This window comes from Protobothrops mucrosquamatus, unplaced genomic scaffold, assembly GCF_001527695.2.
Source record: "Protobothrops mucrosquamatus isolate PMUCROS unplaced genomic scaffold, P.Mucros_1.0 scaffold1707, whole genome shotgun sequence".
In the NCBI taxonomy this organism is placed as follows: Eukaryota; Metazoa; Chordata; class Lepidosauria; order Squamata; family Viperidae; genus Protobothrops; species Protobothrops mucrosquamatus.
This window is the reverse complement of record NW_015387858.1, coordinates 47,027-63,565: the sequence shown is the minus strand read 5'-3', so window position 1 is coordinate 63,565 and position 16,539 is coordinate 47,027. Positions and strand designations below refer to the sequence as shown.

General features: G+C 43.2%; 1 protein-coding gene across 1 annotated transcript; it reads right to left on the bottom strand.

Moving 5' to 3' along the window:
* Positions 1 to 8,492: 8,492 nt before the first annotated feature.
* On the bottom strand, positions 8,493 to 16,330 carry KLF3 (Kruppel like factor 3). The gene is made up of 5 exons (XM_015822864.1): positions 16,253 to 16,330; positions 14,547 to 15,033; positions 13,170 to 13,314; positions 10,655 to 10,815; positions 8,493 to 8,814 (listed from the first exon to the last, which is right to left on the bottom strand). Exons 1-5 carry the CDS (start codon positions 16,307 to 16,309, stop codon positions 8,633 to 8,635), a joined length of 1,032 nt encoding a protein of 343 aa, XP_015678350.1. The 5' UTR covers positions 16,310 to 16,330; the 3' UTR covers positions 8,493 to 8,632.
* Between the last annotated feature and the right edge of the window lie 209 nt (positions 16,331 to 16,539).

The following is a 16,539-nucleotide window of genomic DNA, read 5'->3' as shown; positions in this document are numbered from 1 at the left end:
TCAGTTGGCAATTCAAGCCACCATTTAACTGCTCCAATTTTTCCCCAAATGCTCCCACGTTTCTGGCAAGCCTCCAAACAAAGGAAGACACACACACCTCTGGCTGCAAGGAGTTTCACATACAGTCTGATTAGGAGAGGAATTTACTCAAGGCCACGGAGATAAGAATGACACATACATCATAAACCTAAGGAGTCTGTGTGAATACACGCTTGCCTGAGCAGTTTCAAAAGGGAAGCCAAAATACAGACTGAGATCTATAAACATCCAAGCAACGTTGTCAGCCAGTCCAATAGTCAGAGTTTCAGGGTTTCCAAGCAGAAGTCACAGAACAAGAGATCAGCAACAACACACACAAAACTCCAAGGAAGCAGCGTTTGTTCCCGACAAGTGCCTCTCCCCACAGTGTCTCCTTAAATCTCAGTCTCCAGGTGTGCCTTGTGGAGAGAGGTGGGACCCTCTCCTCCCCAGTAGCTGAGCCTGCCTGCGTTGTTCCCTCCTTCTCTCCACTCTCCATGCTCTAGGATCAGGAGGGGGTGGCCCTTGCTCATCGCCTGAACTATGCCTCTCCTGTTCATCCTGTCCCAATCCTGAAGGGCCCTGGCCTGCCTCGGCCTTCTCTTCCTCACATTCCTCTGAAGCCAGACCCCTCTCCCTCGACCTCAATAGGGTCCCGTTCCAGCTCATTTTCCTCCGCAGATTCAGGCTCCGACGGAGGCATGACATTGAAATAATTAAAGAAAAGAATAACCACAGCCCATTTTAACTTTATATAAAACTAAGTCTTTATATATGATTGCTTGTGCCAGGAAAGGCAAGGATGAAAGGGTAGAGGCGATTCTTCGGATACGCAACTTTTGCCCAGCCAATAATGAATGTCCATGAATTTCTGCTTCAAATGGATTGCCTCTGAATAAACCCTCATTTGGTGTTACGCGTGTTGGAACAAAAAGAACGGGAGGACAAGACGGCTTGTTGGGCGCGAACTCTGAAGTCACATTTCGGACGCAACAATAGCAGCAACAATGGTTAGGATGACGTAGTCGGAATCCTAAGCACATTTGAAAGTTAATCACATGTATGCTAGGTCCATTTAAATCAGTGGAGTATTAATCATAAATACCAGCAGTCCTCAACTTACGACGATTCATGAAGGGACTGTTCAAAGTTACAACGGCACTGGAAAAAAGTGGCTGGTGACCGTTTTTCAAGAGTTATGACCTTTGCAGCATCCCCAGGGTCACGTGATCAAAATTCAGAATGCTTGGCAACTGGTTCATACTTACGACTGTTGCCGTGTCCCAAGGTCGTGTGACCCCCTTTTGCGACCATAATATTAATAATAATAATAATGATGATGATGATGATGTTGGAAGGGACCTTGGAGGTCATCTAGTCCAACCCCCTGCTCAAGCCAAGTCAATGGGGGAAGCCAGATTCATTTAACAACCGTGTTACTAGCTTAACAACTGCCCAGTGATCCGTTTAACAACCGTGGCAAGGGAGGTCGTAAAAGGAGGCCAAAACTCACTTAACCAATGTCCCCCTTAACAATGTAAATTTTGGGCTCAATTATCGTCGTAAGTCGAGGGCTATCTGTAATTAAGCGGTCCTAGATTTTATGGATCTGCTCTAAATATCCCTTCTGTGCTAGAGCCAGCTTCTTTTTCCCCCAATTACTTTTCTTTTCTTTTCTTTTTTTTTTAAAAGAATACGACTTTGCCGGGAGTGTTATTTACATACGGACATTTACTATGCGTCTTGTTTCATTAACAAGTATTATACATTTTTCCATATTATATATATGACATAGGAGGACTGTACAGTACAAATATATATTCACAGTTTGACATGACAAAATGTCATATACTGAATTCCCCCCATCGGATTACCAAAAAAGTAGAAACAGTAAAGGAACATCGAAACATTCACATCTTTAGTGAAGAAAGATTACCAAAATTTTTCAGTATCCACAAACGCTAGGAAGACATGCTAAAAAACCTTTATTTACCCAATTATCATTAGCTTATAAAATATATTACATTTTATTTTATTTTATTTTAAAAAAAATCTGCATAGTTTTTAGACGAGAAGTAGGATAAATGTAATTGCTCCTGCTACATTTGCAGGCGGGGATTTGAAAAGATGCTTAAGCGGGACGATTATTTTGCCTGTGTAACATTTTAAAAATATATAAATAGTTAAGAAAGTGCTAATATTTGTAAAACGCAATGGGAATTATTATAGCCCTTTAAAATACTTTTTTCCGCAGTCCTGTTGGAAAAGATATATGTTGCGAAGCCGGAAGTCAAAATACAAACACGGTTCTATCGTGAAAGTGTTATATGCGTGTGTGTTTAACAGAACGACAGCCGTAACTGAAAACAAAATTGTGAAAAATCTCAACAGCCCCAACTGGGGGAGAAGCCTTTTTTCATCATGCTTCATAAGACACGACTAAAAAAGGCATTCTAAAAGACGTATCCTACACAGTGCAATTCTACTAGTGGACGGAGGGGCTGGAGAAATTAATGTTTTCCGATTTCTTTGGCACAGATAGTCCTCGACTTAAAACAGATCATTTCGTGACCGTTCAAAGTTACAACGGCACTGGAAAAAAAGTGAGCTATGACGGTTTTTCACACTGTCACAACTGTCACAGTATCTCCATGGTAACACGATCAAAATCCAGAATACTTGGCAACTGACTCCAATTTATGACGCTCGCGGTGTTTGGGGCTGTTGTCATAACTAAAAGGACAGAAATATTGCAAGCAATTTCCAATCCCTTATTTTCTAGAATGTTTTTGTCCGTTCTAGTCTTTGGCTCTGATCTAAGCGCTGGCTTAAGTCCTAGTCAGAGCTTAGATGGACCTAGAAAGACCAGAGATGGATGACAGGATAGCAGCGTTCCAATATCTCAGGGGCTGCCCCAAAGAAGAGGGAGTCAAGCTGTTCTCCAAAGCACCTGAAGGCAGGACAAGAAGCAACGGATGGAAACTAACCAAGGAGAGAAGCAACCTAAAACTAAGGAGAAATTTCCTGACAGTGAGAACAATTAGCCAGTGGAACAACCTGCCACTAGAAGTTGTGAATGCTCCAACCCTGGAAGTCTTTAAGAGACTGGACAGCCATTTTTCTGAAATGGTATAGGGTTTCCTGCTTGAGCAGGGGGTTGGACTAGAAGACCTCCAAGGTCCCTTCCAACTCGTTACTCTGGGTCCAAATCTCATTGGTAGTCAAGATCTTGAGGACCACAGCATTCAGTCGGTTAGTAGTTCCTCTTTCTGCGTCCCTACAAGCTTTTGTGGGAACCGTTGCTAACTGGGTGATTTAAAGAACTTAGTGAAAGAAGGGATCTTTTCCTAGACATGGATTTAGGTCTACAGATTCCAGAATACGGGGTTTACTTCTACAGGTCGTCCTTGACTTACATCCATTTGTTTAGTGACCATTCGAAGTTACAACAGCACTGAAAAAAGTGTCTTATGACCACTTTTCACACTTTACAACTGTTGCCGCAGCCCCGTGATCAAAATTCAGATGCTTGGCACCACTGACTCATATTTACGACGCTTGTCGTGTCTCCAGGGGTCATGTGATCCCCTTTTGCGACCTTCGGAGAAGCAAAGCCAACGGGGGAAGCCCAGATTCGCTGAACGGCCGTGTTACTAACTTACTTGCTGTGATTCACTTAACAACTGTGGCAAGAAAGGTCGTAAAAAGGGGACAAATTCAATAAATGGCTCACTTAGCAACGTAAATGTTGTGCTCCATTGTGGTCGCAAAGTCAAGGACAACCTGTGTCAAAATAATGCTCGTCTTTAGTGGCCCAGAAATGGGGAATCCACTTTCGCTAAAACAACTCAACAACTGTTTCAAGAAAGGTCGTAAAACAGGGGCCAAACTCAAGAACTGTCTCACTTAGCAACATAAAGTTTGGGGTCAGTTGCCGTCGTATGTTGAGGACTATATGTAGCAATTTGCATCCTTAATTTTCCTGCAGTCCGGACCAAACTGTCTTGACCAAACTGCAAATGGTATATAAATCTGGTGTGTTGTTTTTTTTTTCCAATCCTGCCACATATTCATCCACATCAATACAAAGAAACTTTTAATAGCATCGGCCTCAAATTAATTAGCTAGTTATACAGATTTGTAAGGCAGCTTGATGGTATCCTTTCCCTCTTTTTCTTTTTGCTCAGAATTAAGGAAAAGAAAAAAAAACCTCCCGACACATCTAAAATAGGGAAGTAGAGGAAGAGGTTGTGAAGCTTTATTAGCAAATTAGAATTAGGGGGAGAGCAATTATTTCTTCTTCCATTTTATTTTATGGTCAATATCTGATGGCATCAACCGCCATTTAAGTCAGGTGGGGAAAAAAATCAAAAATGCTTTGTGGCAAATAAGTTTACGAAAAACCAAGGGTTACGGCACTGCACATTTTTTTAAATCTAGCCAAGGAGCTTGAAAAATATTTGTCTGTTATAGGCAAAGGCACAACTTGGTAAATCACGTTCATTTCAGCTCTCCATGTGCACTTCCAAGGCACAAACGTCACCGCCTTCTAGCACTTATTTAAAAATCTCGATTATTTTTAGAGGGGATGCAAAAGATCAGTTGATAGTTGTGATTCTCTCCACTTTAACGTCCCAGGGTCCAGTTCCTGACACTTAAAGCGAATTAATTTTCTTGGGTTTTTTTCTCTCTTGGAACCAGATAGTGTTAAAAGTCTAGTGATCAATTTGGTTTGACAATACAGCAGAAAAACACAAGAGATTTTTGTTCCATTACAACCACGGTTTCTAGATTGCAGCGTTAAATGATTCCTCCGTCGTTTGCTTATCAATTAACGATCGTCTGGATTTTTGCAATGCAGATAGTCTTAATCGATATTCCAATAACTGTTCAATTCCTCCCGGTATAAGCCGACATTCGAAAAGCAGCATAAACGTGCCTTATTGAAACGTACATGTACAGCACAGCTGCCTTATGCTTTGACATCGAATTGGGAACAGGCTTCAGATAGTCCTCAGATTGTAACAGTTCATTTAGTGATCAAAGTTACGACGGCACTGACAGAAGCGACTTCTGGCAATTTTTCACACTTACGACCACTGCAGCATTCCCCTGGTCACTAATCAAAATTCAGACGCTTGGCAGCTGATTCATATTTACGACGATTGCGGTGTCCCTGTGTGTGTGTGTGTGTCACAAAATCCTCTTTTAGTGACAAGCAACGTTCATGGGAAAGCCAAATTCACTGAACAACCATGTTACTAACTCAAGAACTACAGCGATTCACTTTAACAACCGCGGCAAGCAAAGTTGCAAAATGGGGCAAAACCCGTTTCACACCCGTCTGACTTAGCAACAGAAATTTTGAGCCCAGTTCTGGTCATTAAGTTGAGGATTACCTGCCTATCCAATCTAAAGTGAGCTGGTCACTAAGCGTTCCGTCTTTTTTCTTCTTTCTTCCAAATGACGGCAAAAATCACGTTGCTGTTCTGCAATCTTCCGCACATTTTGAATTCAGGACAACCCTGTTTTGAATGCACAGAGATAAGCTTGTTTCCATCGGGCGCTTCTCCGATACCTTGAACATGCTGAGAGACACATTACTGATGTTGGCGACATGGCAGAGTCTATACTCTGAGTCCTCGGCTTACGACCGCAACGGAGCCCAAAAATCTTATGTTGTTAAGGGAAAAAGTTGCGAAGTGAATTTTGCCCCATTTTACGACGTTTCTCGCCACGGTTGTTGACTGAATCACTGCAGTTCCTTAATTAGTAACATGGTTGTTGTGAATCCTTGACTCTGCTCGTCAGAAGGGTCGCAAAAGGGGAGCATGTGACCCTGCCGAGGACGCCGTGACCGTCACAAATATGAACCAGTTGCCAAGCGCCTGAATTTTGATCACGTGACTATGGGGACGCTGCGACGACCGTAAGAGCAAAACATGGTCATAAATCACTTCTTCCAGTGTCGTTGTAACTTCAAATAGTCATTAAACGAAGTGCTGTAAGTCGAGGACTACCTGTGTTGGGCAATCCTGCCGTTTAGCTTTCATCAAAACCACGTCCTTTTTTGCCTCCTTCACTGAAATGGACAACGGTTCTTTTCTCTTGGGGCAAGGACGATTCGAAGCACACACGAGCAGATCACAACGTACAACTAATTCATTTACTCGCTGTTCAAAGTTACGACGGCACTGAATTGACTTACGATCATTTTTTTTTCACATTTTCAACTGCGGCAGCCTCCCCGTGGTTCACCTGATCAAAATCCGGAAGCTTGGCAACTGTCTCGCATTTACGACGGTTGCACAGTGTCCCGGGTTCATGCTTTTGCGACCTTCTGACAGGCAAAGTTGGCGGGGCAAGCCAGACTCGCTTAACGACCGTATGACTCATTGAAGAACCGCTGTGATTCGCTTAAGAAGCGAAGGAAAGTCGTAAAAATGGGGGGGGGGATCACTTAACGAATTTCTCACCTAACCACATAGATTTTGGGCTCAGCGGTGGTCCTAAGTTGAGCACGACCTGTATTTTTTTTGTGAGAATCTTATTTCAGAAATATCAAAAAAAATATGGAGATGGGGAAGAGTAGGCTAGGCCAGGGGTAGGCAACCTTGGCTCTTTTATGACTCGTGGACTTCAACTCCCAGAATTCCTGAGCCAGCCATGCTGAGGAGAAATGGAGAGGTTTCCAAGCTGAGCCAAGCTGGCTCAGGAATTCTTGGAGTTGAAGTCCACGAGTCATAAAAGAGCCAAGGTTGCCTACCCCTGGGCTAGGCCAACTAATCTGGAATTTAAATCACATTTTTCGGAAGAACTGAGCAAGACTTGACTAAGGCGTGAAAAACCTTTGTACCAGAAACAATGGACGTGGTCCAGTCAAAGTGTTCTAAATTACACTGGTTTAATGAGAGTTAGGTAATACAACTTTTAAAAAGTAAGAGGATGATGAAAGTGCTAGAAAAGTTTATACCAGAACAAACTGAAGCTAAATACAATTTATGGAACAATAACAACAAAGCAGTTTTGAGTAAGCCAACTTGCCCCTGAGCAATTATTTACTCGAAATGTATGTGATTTTAGTTTATAAAGTGTTTAGGTTTACATTTTGCAATCCCCTTCCCCTCCTGCTCATTCCCTCTGGGTTGTTGTTGTCGTCATCGTTGGCTTCCATTTTTTTTTAACCTTTCCTTTCCTTGTTTTCTACGTACATGGTTCCCACGGCTTTAACCATAGGCTGCAAAAGGATAAAATGCTGGTGGATTACAACGAGTCTCGTTTCCTTAATACAAAAATAAAATTGCCTCTTTGAAGCTATGGAAGATGTAGAGCATGAAACCATCCAACTTTCAATTATTATTATTATTATTTTGTTTTTTGGGGAAATTATCGATACTGAGAAAGTATTGCAAAAAATACTTAGGTCTGCTGAAGTTTTCATACAAGCTGGCCAAAAATATTTGGACTTTTTTTTTAAAAAAAGTGTCCCTTCTTCATCTGTGACCATCTGCGACCGAATCTATGCTCTCTGGAAGCGCTTCAGTTAAAACCAATCTTTTTCTTAAGTATCGTATGAATACGGAAGGGTCTCGGATGGAAATTCATTTCTAACAAGGAAGAGCTGAATTTATTTGGCTGGAATTGTGGCTTTTCTCAGCTAAGGCAGCTGGAGGGGTTTTCTGAGGGCAGGAGATGCTGAGGGAGTGGGGAAAATGTGTATGCCTGCCGCACTCCTCAGCGAGGTAGATTTTGATCAATTTTATCCATGAATGTCACACCGGTACCTTGTGTGTCCCATTCATACAGTTGCATGACAAAAAAAACCAGATCACTGCATCCCACTGAGAAGTGTTTTCCCAGTGGATCTACCAAGACACTCGATCCCAGGCAAAACAGAACAACTTACACAACCCCACACACACACCAAAAAAAAGGCAACATTGATCAGGATGTACAACCTCTGCGCAGACGTCCACTTTCTGGTGATAAGTGGAGAATTATTATTTTTTTTCATTCACTCCGAGGGTTGAGGATTTCATTTTCTGCATTTCCCCCCCCCTCAAAAAAATAAAAATAAAAAGAAGTGTCTTCTGGAACATGCTTCTTTAACCAACTGTATTCAAAAAAAGATCCATTCGTTGCATTGCTGGGCATAAAAAGGAGACGTGCATCCTTATAATTGCAGGCACACAAAATCTCTGGCAAGGATTCGCAAACTTGGATTTTTGAAAAACAGTAACTGTATCATCGAGATATATATATATATCTATATATCTATATATACCGGCTGATTAAATGGCAAAACTAATCAGCTTGATTATAAGATTTCTTAGTCCGAAGGAAAATAGAATCTATTTGCTGGCAAATTAGGAACGTGCTTAGCATCCCCGGGAAACAACAACAACAAAAATTGTTCACATTCTTTCGGTCTGGCTGACGGCAAGAATCAAGAAGGGCCAAGCAAACATTTTTGTGTGTTTGTTTTTACTGACCATCAGAAAACTTGCGAGGAGATAAAAATCCAAAGATCCAGTCCAGCTGAATCTGAATTAAAACGCTCAGGTCAAAAAAAAAGAAAATGGAAAAACCAGAAAAGAGCAGAAATGAGAGAAGTTCAAACGAGCATGTGGCGTTTCCGATGGAGGGCAAGATGGTCAGAACGAGAGAAACTGCGATCACAGTCCGGACACTGGAACGGTTTGACTCCGGTGTGTTTCCGGAAGTGCCGCGTCAGTTCATCCGATCGAGCGAACTTCCATGTGCAGCCTTCCCAAGTGCATTTGTAAGGCTTTTCACCTGTTAAAAAAAAGGAGAATACTTCTTTTAGGAAATTATTTCAACGACACATTAAAAAACGTACGAGAAGAGCAATATTCCTTCGCCACCAGTAATTGCACTGAACACGCCTAATGTCGGGTGTGAAATCCACACGTGAAGGTCCAATTAAGCTGATCTATTGCTAAGCGGTCTAGTCACAAAAATCTTCTCAGCTTGGTTAGCACCAGCTAAGAATTAGCTGTGGGACAACAGAATCCAATGATTTATTTTGCTTGTGACTACATAGGGATTCTAGGCTGATGTCTCTTTTAACTCCGCCCCCAACTTCTGCCACTTCTTCCCCTACATCTATTTTTCCCAACAGATGTTTTGATTTTAAAATAGGTCCTTCTACATTCAAAATATGCCACAAAAAGTAACCTTGCCACCTATGGATAATTTGCACAGTCAAATCTATCTATATCTATCTATCTATCTATCTATCTATCTATCTATCTATCTATCTATCTATCTATCTATCTATCTATATATATATATATATATATATATTACAGCCAATGATTATTTAAATCCCAATATCCAATCTTTCTAAATCTGAGAAACGTCACAGCAACGCTGCTAGTTGCTTCCAACGATGCTACCCATTAAATGGAAAAAACTGGAAAGATGGAAAGAAGAAGAAGAAAAATATTCATAATTCTCTCCCCAAGAAGCCTTTATTTGCTTTTTTAAAAAGACCCCACCAGAAACTTTTAAATACAATTCAGTGTTTGGGGGAAGGCGTTTACTGCCAATATAGTAGGGTGTGTGTTGTTGAATATTCCACTGAGTCACAGTTAGAAGGCCAACAAAATAAACTTGGCTACCAGGCAGAGAGGCAAAATGTACCCAGAAGAAAATAAGTACCACCCTCTTGAATCTAGTACTGTATCTGCCTCTGAGGGAATAAAGCACTAAACCCAGAAAAAGCTATTTTCAAGGGGTATATAAGGATTTACAGGTAGTCCTTGACTTAGGAGCACAACTGAGGCACAAGGGGATCACGTGACCCTGGGACAGTCATAAAAACGAGTCCGTTGCCAAGCGTCTGAATTTTGATCACGTGACTGTAGGGACTGCTGCAACGGTCGTGTGAAAAACGGTCGTAAGTCACTTTGATCAGTGCCATTGTAACTTCAAACGGTCACTATGCCAGCTGTTGTAAGTCAAGGACTAGCTGTAGTAGGAGCTGGTTTTTTTTTTAACCATTTCGTTAAGGTTTCTAATGCCAAGAAATTAAAAGATGCTTGCTCCTGGGGAGGAAAGCTATGGCAAATCTAGACAGCATACTAAAAAGCAGAGACATCACCCTGCCAACAAAAGTGCGTATAGTCAAGGCCATGGTTTCCCCAGTTGCAATGTATGGCTGTGAAAGTTGGACCATAAGAAAGGCTGAGCGCCAAAGAATGGAGGCCTTTGAACTCTGGTGCTGGAGAAGACTCCTGAGAGTCTCCTGGACTGCAAGGCGATCAAACCGGTCAGTCCTAGAGGAGATCAACCCCGACTGCTCTTTAGAAGGCCAGATCCTGAAGTTGAAACTCAAGTACTTTGGCCACCTAATGAGAAGGAAGGACTCCCTGGAGAAGAGCCTAATGCTAGGAAAGATGGAGGGCAAGAGAAGGGGGCGACAGAGAATGGAGTGGCTGGATGGAGTCACTGAAGCAGGAGGCGTGAGCTTCAATGGACTCCAGAAGATGGCAGAGGACAGGAAGGCCTGGAGGAGGAACGTTGTCTGTGGGGTCGCGATGGGTCGGACACGACTTCGCAACTAACAACAAATGCCCCGATCAAAAAAACTAAAATTACATTTGCTTCTTACCTGTGTGTGTTCTTCTATGGGCTTTTAAATGAGAGCTCTTAGTGTACACCTTGTTGCAACCTTCGTAATCACACCGGTGTATCCGTCTCTTCCTTTGTGTGTCTGGAGATTCCACAGGTAGAGGCCTTTTTCCAGGCTGGACTATAACTGAAGGGTGATTCCTGCGTTAAGTTGAATCATATGTTAAAAACTACAACCTTTTGAATTAAATCTCTCTCTCTCTCTTTTTTTTTAAAGGGCCTACCCCGGAATTCACTTCTTCAATACCCCGTTTGTCTTCCTGGCAGCGTCCACAACATTACATACGTGTGGAAAAAATGCAAGCAAGCTTAGCAAATGTCATGGACTTTTGTGGTTAATAGTTTGGCTGACGTTCCGGATAGAGATTTGGTTTCATTTATTCTCTGGAATGAACCAGTCATCTCCCCCCTCCCCTAATTTCTTTTTTCCATTTATTTATTTTTCTTCAGAACCGTAGGATTTGACTGAATATTTTAAGCCGCCATCTTGTTTTCCAGGCCAGCAGAATTCAGAAACCTCAAGTGTTTCTATTTGTTTACACGCATTTCTAAATCTCTTAGCAAAGTTGTTTTATTTTAACGATACAGATTTTTTTCCCCTCCATGCAACTATCGATTTTCTTTGCTCTACAGACTAAAACTCAACAGATGTGACTCTTCATCTATTTCTTTAGAGCCCAATTACGAAATTCTGGGTTGGTGCCACCACAAGGGCGCAAATTCCTTGGCCGTCAAGGAGTTTCCTAAAAGTAGAGCTAAGATTTACGATTACATGGAAATGCACTCTTTGTATTTCTCAAAGAGTGCCCCTGGCTTCCATAAATGACATTTGTAGCGTTCCTTCTGAATACTATAATTCAGGTGAGGTGCACAGTGTAGTAGTATATCTGAAGTTCACACAGATCACCAGTTCTAGATATTGATGAAAACCTGATCGCGGTACTAAAATGAGGACCTAGAACAGATTATATTTTATTCTGGCCAGCGGTAAAGAATAATCTCAATTGAACACATCAAATGACGTTCCCCCTGAGATTTAACAGAATAGCAGAGTTGGAAGGGACCTTGGAGGTCATTTAGTCCAACCCCCTGCTCAGGCAGGAAACCCTATACCATTTCAGACAAATGGCTGTCCAGTCTCTTCTTAAAAACTTCCGGTGTTGGAGCATTTACGGCTTCTGGAGGCAGGTTGTTCCATTGGTTAATTGTTCTAACTGTCAGGAAGTTTCTCCTTAGTTCTAGGTTGCTTCTCTCCTTTATTAGTTTCCATCCATTGCTTCTTGTCCTGCTTTGAGGCGCTTTGGAGAATAGCTTGACTCCCTCTTCTTTGGGGCAGCCCCTGAGATATTGGAACACCGCTATCATGTCCCCCCTAGTCCTTCTTTTCACTAGACTAGACATACCCAATTCCTGCAACCTTCATACGTTTTACCCTCCAGTCTCCTAATTATCTTCATGGCTCTTCTCTGCGCTCTTTTTTTTTTTTAAAAAAATCTCAACATTTGAATGGCCCCAGCCCCATGCAAACAAAAGTGACGGAAACCCTGAGATTTCTGAATTAGGCTAAGAGTGCAAGGAGTCCAAATTTGCTCAGTCAAAGGCGAGTAATGTAGCTTTCCAACCACAATTCACTTCATCTTCCACTGGCGAGATTCGAAAACTCTAAGCCAGGGCTTTTCAACCAGTGGTACGGGTACCACCTGTGGTACATTGGCACCTGGCAGGTGGTACGTGACCATCCTAGAAAAGTGATAGCGAAGGAAGGGAATGAGCTGAACCGGTGGCAGCACCGCACAAGCCTGAGCAAGAGATGGCTGGAGCTGCAGGGCTGTCAGGGCTCAGCAGAAGCGCCAGGATCAGTGCCGCTTTCCAGCTGATCGGTGCTTCTTCGGGACTGTCAGGGCTCAATGGAAGCGCCAGGATCAGCGCCAGGATCCAGCTGGAGCTCGGCCCTGATCCTGGTGCTTCTGCTGAGCCCAGAAGAAGCGCCAATCAGCTGGAATGTTGCAGCATCTCCAGGGTCTTGTGATTTACATTCAGATGCTTGGCAACTGATTCATATTTATGACGGTCACAGTGTCCCAGGGTCATGTGAAGTGACCAAAACCTGCTGCAACCACCCAGCAGACGGGGGGGAATAAAAACCAAACACCCCCCACCCCACCCCCACTGCCAATCCTCAACAGAAATGCTCACAACAATGAAAACCTCAGACAGGAGGAAGAGCGCCGCCGGGCGGGCAGGCAGGTGTCTTGCTCGGCTGTGGCTTGGGGGGCACTTTTTTCAGTGCCATTGTAACTTCGAACAGTCACTAAGCGAACTGTTGTAAGTCGAGGACTACCTGTACTTTATCACTTTTTCCCTTCTTTTTTTGGGGGGGGGGTCATCAAGTTTTTGACACCTTGCTAGGCGACTGGTGGTACTCGGATACTGCCATATCCTAAAAGTGGTACAATGGGTGAAAAGGTTGAAAAGCCCTGCTCTAAGCCACTTACTCTTGTAGCATGTGGGGTGACAGTGAGGTCATCAGAGGAGGCGAGATTTGCTCCGGGTAGTAGTCGTTCCTCGGTGATTCCACGCCTGGCTCCACCTTAATAGATTTCTTTAGTGCGGGCTTTTCGTAAGACTCGATGACAGATACTATCAGGAGGAAGAAGAGACGGCGAATGGTAAACCAAGAGAGAAGCTGGCATTTGAGTCTTCTGTCACCGCGTTCTTACTACATCGTTCTTAAAAATGTAGACTGCAAATGCGACTTCCGTTTGAATTAATCTACATAACTTGAACAAAAATGCCGTTCTGTAATGGACCTTATAACCCAGCCCTTTGTTCTGCCACTATATAGACAAATCTACAGTGGCTTCCATTATATTGCGTTGCTTCCTCTAGGAACACCCAGTGCTTAATAGAATAATAGCCATCACAATTTGGCACGTTCAGCAAGTATATTTGAAACAATTTAGCTATAATATGTTTTAGAGATTGCATTCCTCCAAGAAATGGAAGGTCAGTCCGCATGTTTCTTTCTGCCCTTCCATTTATCACAACGGGAACTACGGCAATGGGATAGCTTAAACCAGGGGTAGGCAACCTTGGCTCTTTTTATGACTGGTGGACTTCAACTCCCAGAATTCCTGAGCCAGCCCTGCTGAGAGGAAAGGGAGAGGTTTCCAAGCTGAGCCAAGCTGGCTCAGGAATTCTGGGAGTTGAAGTCCAGGAGTCATAAAAGAGCCAAGGTTGCCTACCCTGAGCTAGAGGAACATATGAAAGCATAATTAATGTTAATTAATGTAGACTTTATTAGTGTAGAGCAGGGGTAGGCCACCTTGGCTCTTTGATGACTGGTGGACTTCAACTCCCAGAATTCCTGAGCCAGCCATGCTGAGGGGAAAGGGAGAGGTTTCCAAGCTGAGCCATGCTGGCCCAGGAATTCTGGGAGTTGAAGTCCAGGAGTCATAAAAGAGCCACGGTTGCCTACCCCTGACCTAGAGGAACATATGAAAGCATAATTAATGTTAATTAATGTAGACTTTATTAGTTTAGAGCAGGGGTAGGCAACCTTGGCTCTTTTATGACTGGTGGACTTCAACTCCCAGAATTCCTGAGCCAGCCATGCTGAGGGGAAAGGGAGAGGTTTCCAAGCTGAGCCATGCCGGCTCAGGAATTCTGGGAGTTGAAGTCCACGAGTCATAAAAGAGCCACGGTTGCCTACCTCTGGCTTAGAGAGTGCTGAAAAGGACTGTGAAGCGGTATATAAGTCTAAGGGCTATTGCTATAATTTAAAGTAGAAGACGAACGGATTCTTTAGGCTGACGTCATAAAAAAAACAAGTCCACAAAGAAACAAAAACAAACAGGAAGACAGAGGTTTACCTGGCACGCTGCTTGGGTTTTCCAACTCTTCCGAAAGGACGGTGGACACCATGATAGGCTGTTGAAGGTGTGGGGCGTACATAAAAGGGACAGGCTGAACGACGAGGGGCTGAATAACAGGAAGTATTCCAGGGCTCCTGAGTCCGTGGCGCGAAAGAGCCGCCATCACTGGAGGGATAGTTAAGGGCATCGTAAAAGGCTGCATTCCTGGTGGACCCAGTTTCTTCATGGGAGGGCTGGATGAAGGAAGATTCAATCCAGGGGAACCTCTTCGGGAGAGAGTCTGAAATTTTAAAGGGGAAGGACAGTGTCCAGCTGATGGGGGTGAGCTCCGTTTATTGACCGTAAGGTCGACTGGCTCCATTTGAACCCCGTTGCACAGTCCCTCTGGAATCTGGTAGAACTTGTTGGACATCATGTTGGGTGTAGAGTAGATGACGCCGTACTTGTTTGACTTCATGTGGTCCATGTACGTCGAGTGGAAGGACTACCGAAGAGAAGAGGGAAGAGAGGAATGAATGAAAATGGGTGGCAGAAAAGAGGAAGGGGAAAAAAAAAATACGTATTGGAGAATAGGATCTACTTGTGGCTTCGTTTCTGTCATGCTCTGACTTGAGTTCTGCTAGACTTCAAATTAAAGTTCACTGAATATAGAGAAACGTTTGTTGAAAACCACACTACAAATGACAATGCTGCGCAGATACAACACTTACTCCACTCTAGTGAACTATTCACTTAATTATTAGAGTTTATCCTGCCTTTCTTACTTTATTAGTAACTCAAGGCAGCAAACATACATAATGCTCCTTCTTTCTCCTATTTTCCCCATAACCCCCCCCCTCTGTGTGTGTGTTTGTGTGTGTGTGAAAGAGAGAGAGGGAGGGAGGGAGGGAGGGAGGGAGGGAGAGGAAGAGAGAGAGAGAGAGAGAGAGAGAGAGATTGGCCCCAAATCACCCAGCTGGCTTTGGTGCTTAAGGCTAAGGCAGGACTAGAACTCACAGTCTCCTGGTGATGGGCCCAAAATCACCCAGCTGGCTTTCATGCCTAAGGCAGGACTAGAACTCTCAGTCTCCTGGTGATGGGCCCAAAATCACCCAGCTGGCTTTCATGCCTAAGGCAGGACTAGAACTCCCAGTTTCCTGGTGATTGGCTCAGAGTCAACTAGCCAGCTTTCATGCCTAAGGCAGGACTAGAACTCACCGTCTCCTGGTGATGGGCCCAAAATCACCCAGCTGGCTCTCATGCCTAAGGCAGGACTAGAACTCCCAGTTTCCTGGTGATTGGCTCAGAGTCAACTAGCCAACTTTCATGCCTAAGGCGGGACTAGAATTCCCAAAGTCTCCTATTTCTAGGCCAGCAGCACCTTAATCCCTACACCAAATTGGCTTCTCTTCTTGGCCACATCCAGAGTTGTTTTCCATTGGTCAGTGTCTCTCGATCCAAATATTACATTTCAAATCTATGTCTCCGCTGAAGCAACCGTGTCTGGAAACAGGTAAGGCTTTTTGATACCTGCAGTACGTTTTTATGTAAATCCAGTTTATTTGTTACAAAGGCTCAGAATGGGTCTTTCGCCACCTGTGCCCTATTTTGTAATCTTGCATCTTTCAGAACCGGAAAAAAAATTGTGGACGGTTATTACAAATAGCCTTATCACCATGCAACGAGAATAAATATTAACATTTATGCTATTTTTAAATACTGACCACTGGAACGGGTTCCATGGCTTCCTGTTTGATAGGGACTGGATCAAACATTAGCATTTTTTCTTGAGATAAAGACCCGGGATTCTAAAAAAACAGGGGGGAAAAAAGCAGGACAGTTGTAATTTTTATTTTACACCATTTAAATACGGGGTTTAGCATGAACAAAGCGTATTTCAATTGTGGATTACAGCAATCAACAAACCATTAAAAAAAACAGATTAAAGGCATTTTCAAAACCTAAAAAGTTTTCCTTATTCTTTCTGCGTTTACCATGTACAACCTGTTCA

Coding starts and splice junctions, on each gene's coding strand:
- KLF3 (XM_015822864.1), bottom strand. CDS start 16,309: ATGCTAATGTTTGATCCAGTCCCTATCAAACAGGAAGCCATGGAACCC. Junction 13,315..14,546: donor AAACCCAAGCAGCGTGCCAG/GTAAACCTCTGT, acceptor TCCTCCTGATAG/TATCTGTCATCGAGTCTTAC. Junction 8,815..10,654: donor CCATAGAAGAACACACACAG/GTAAGAAGCAAA, acceptor TTTTTTTAACAG/GTGAAAAGCCTTACAAATGC.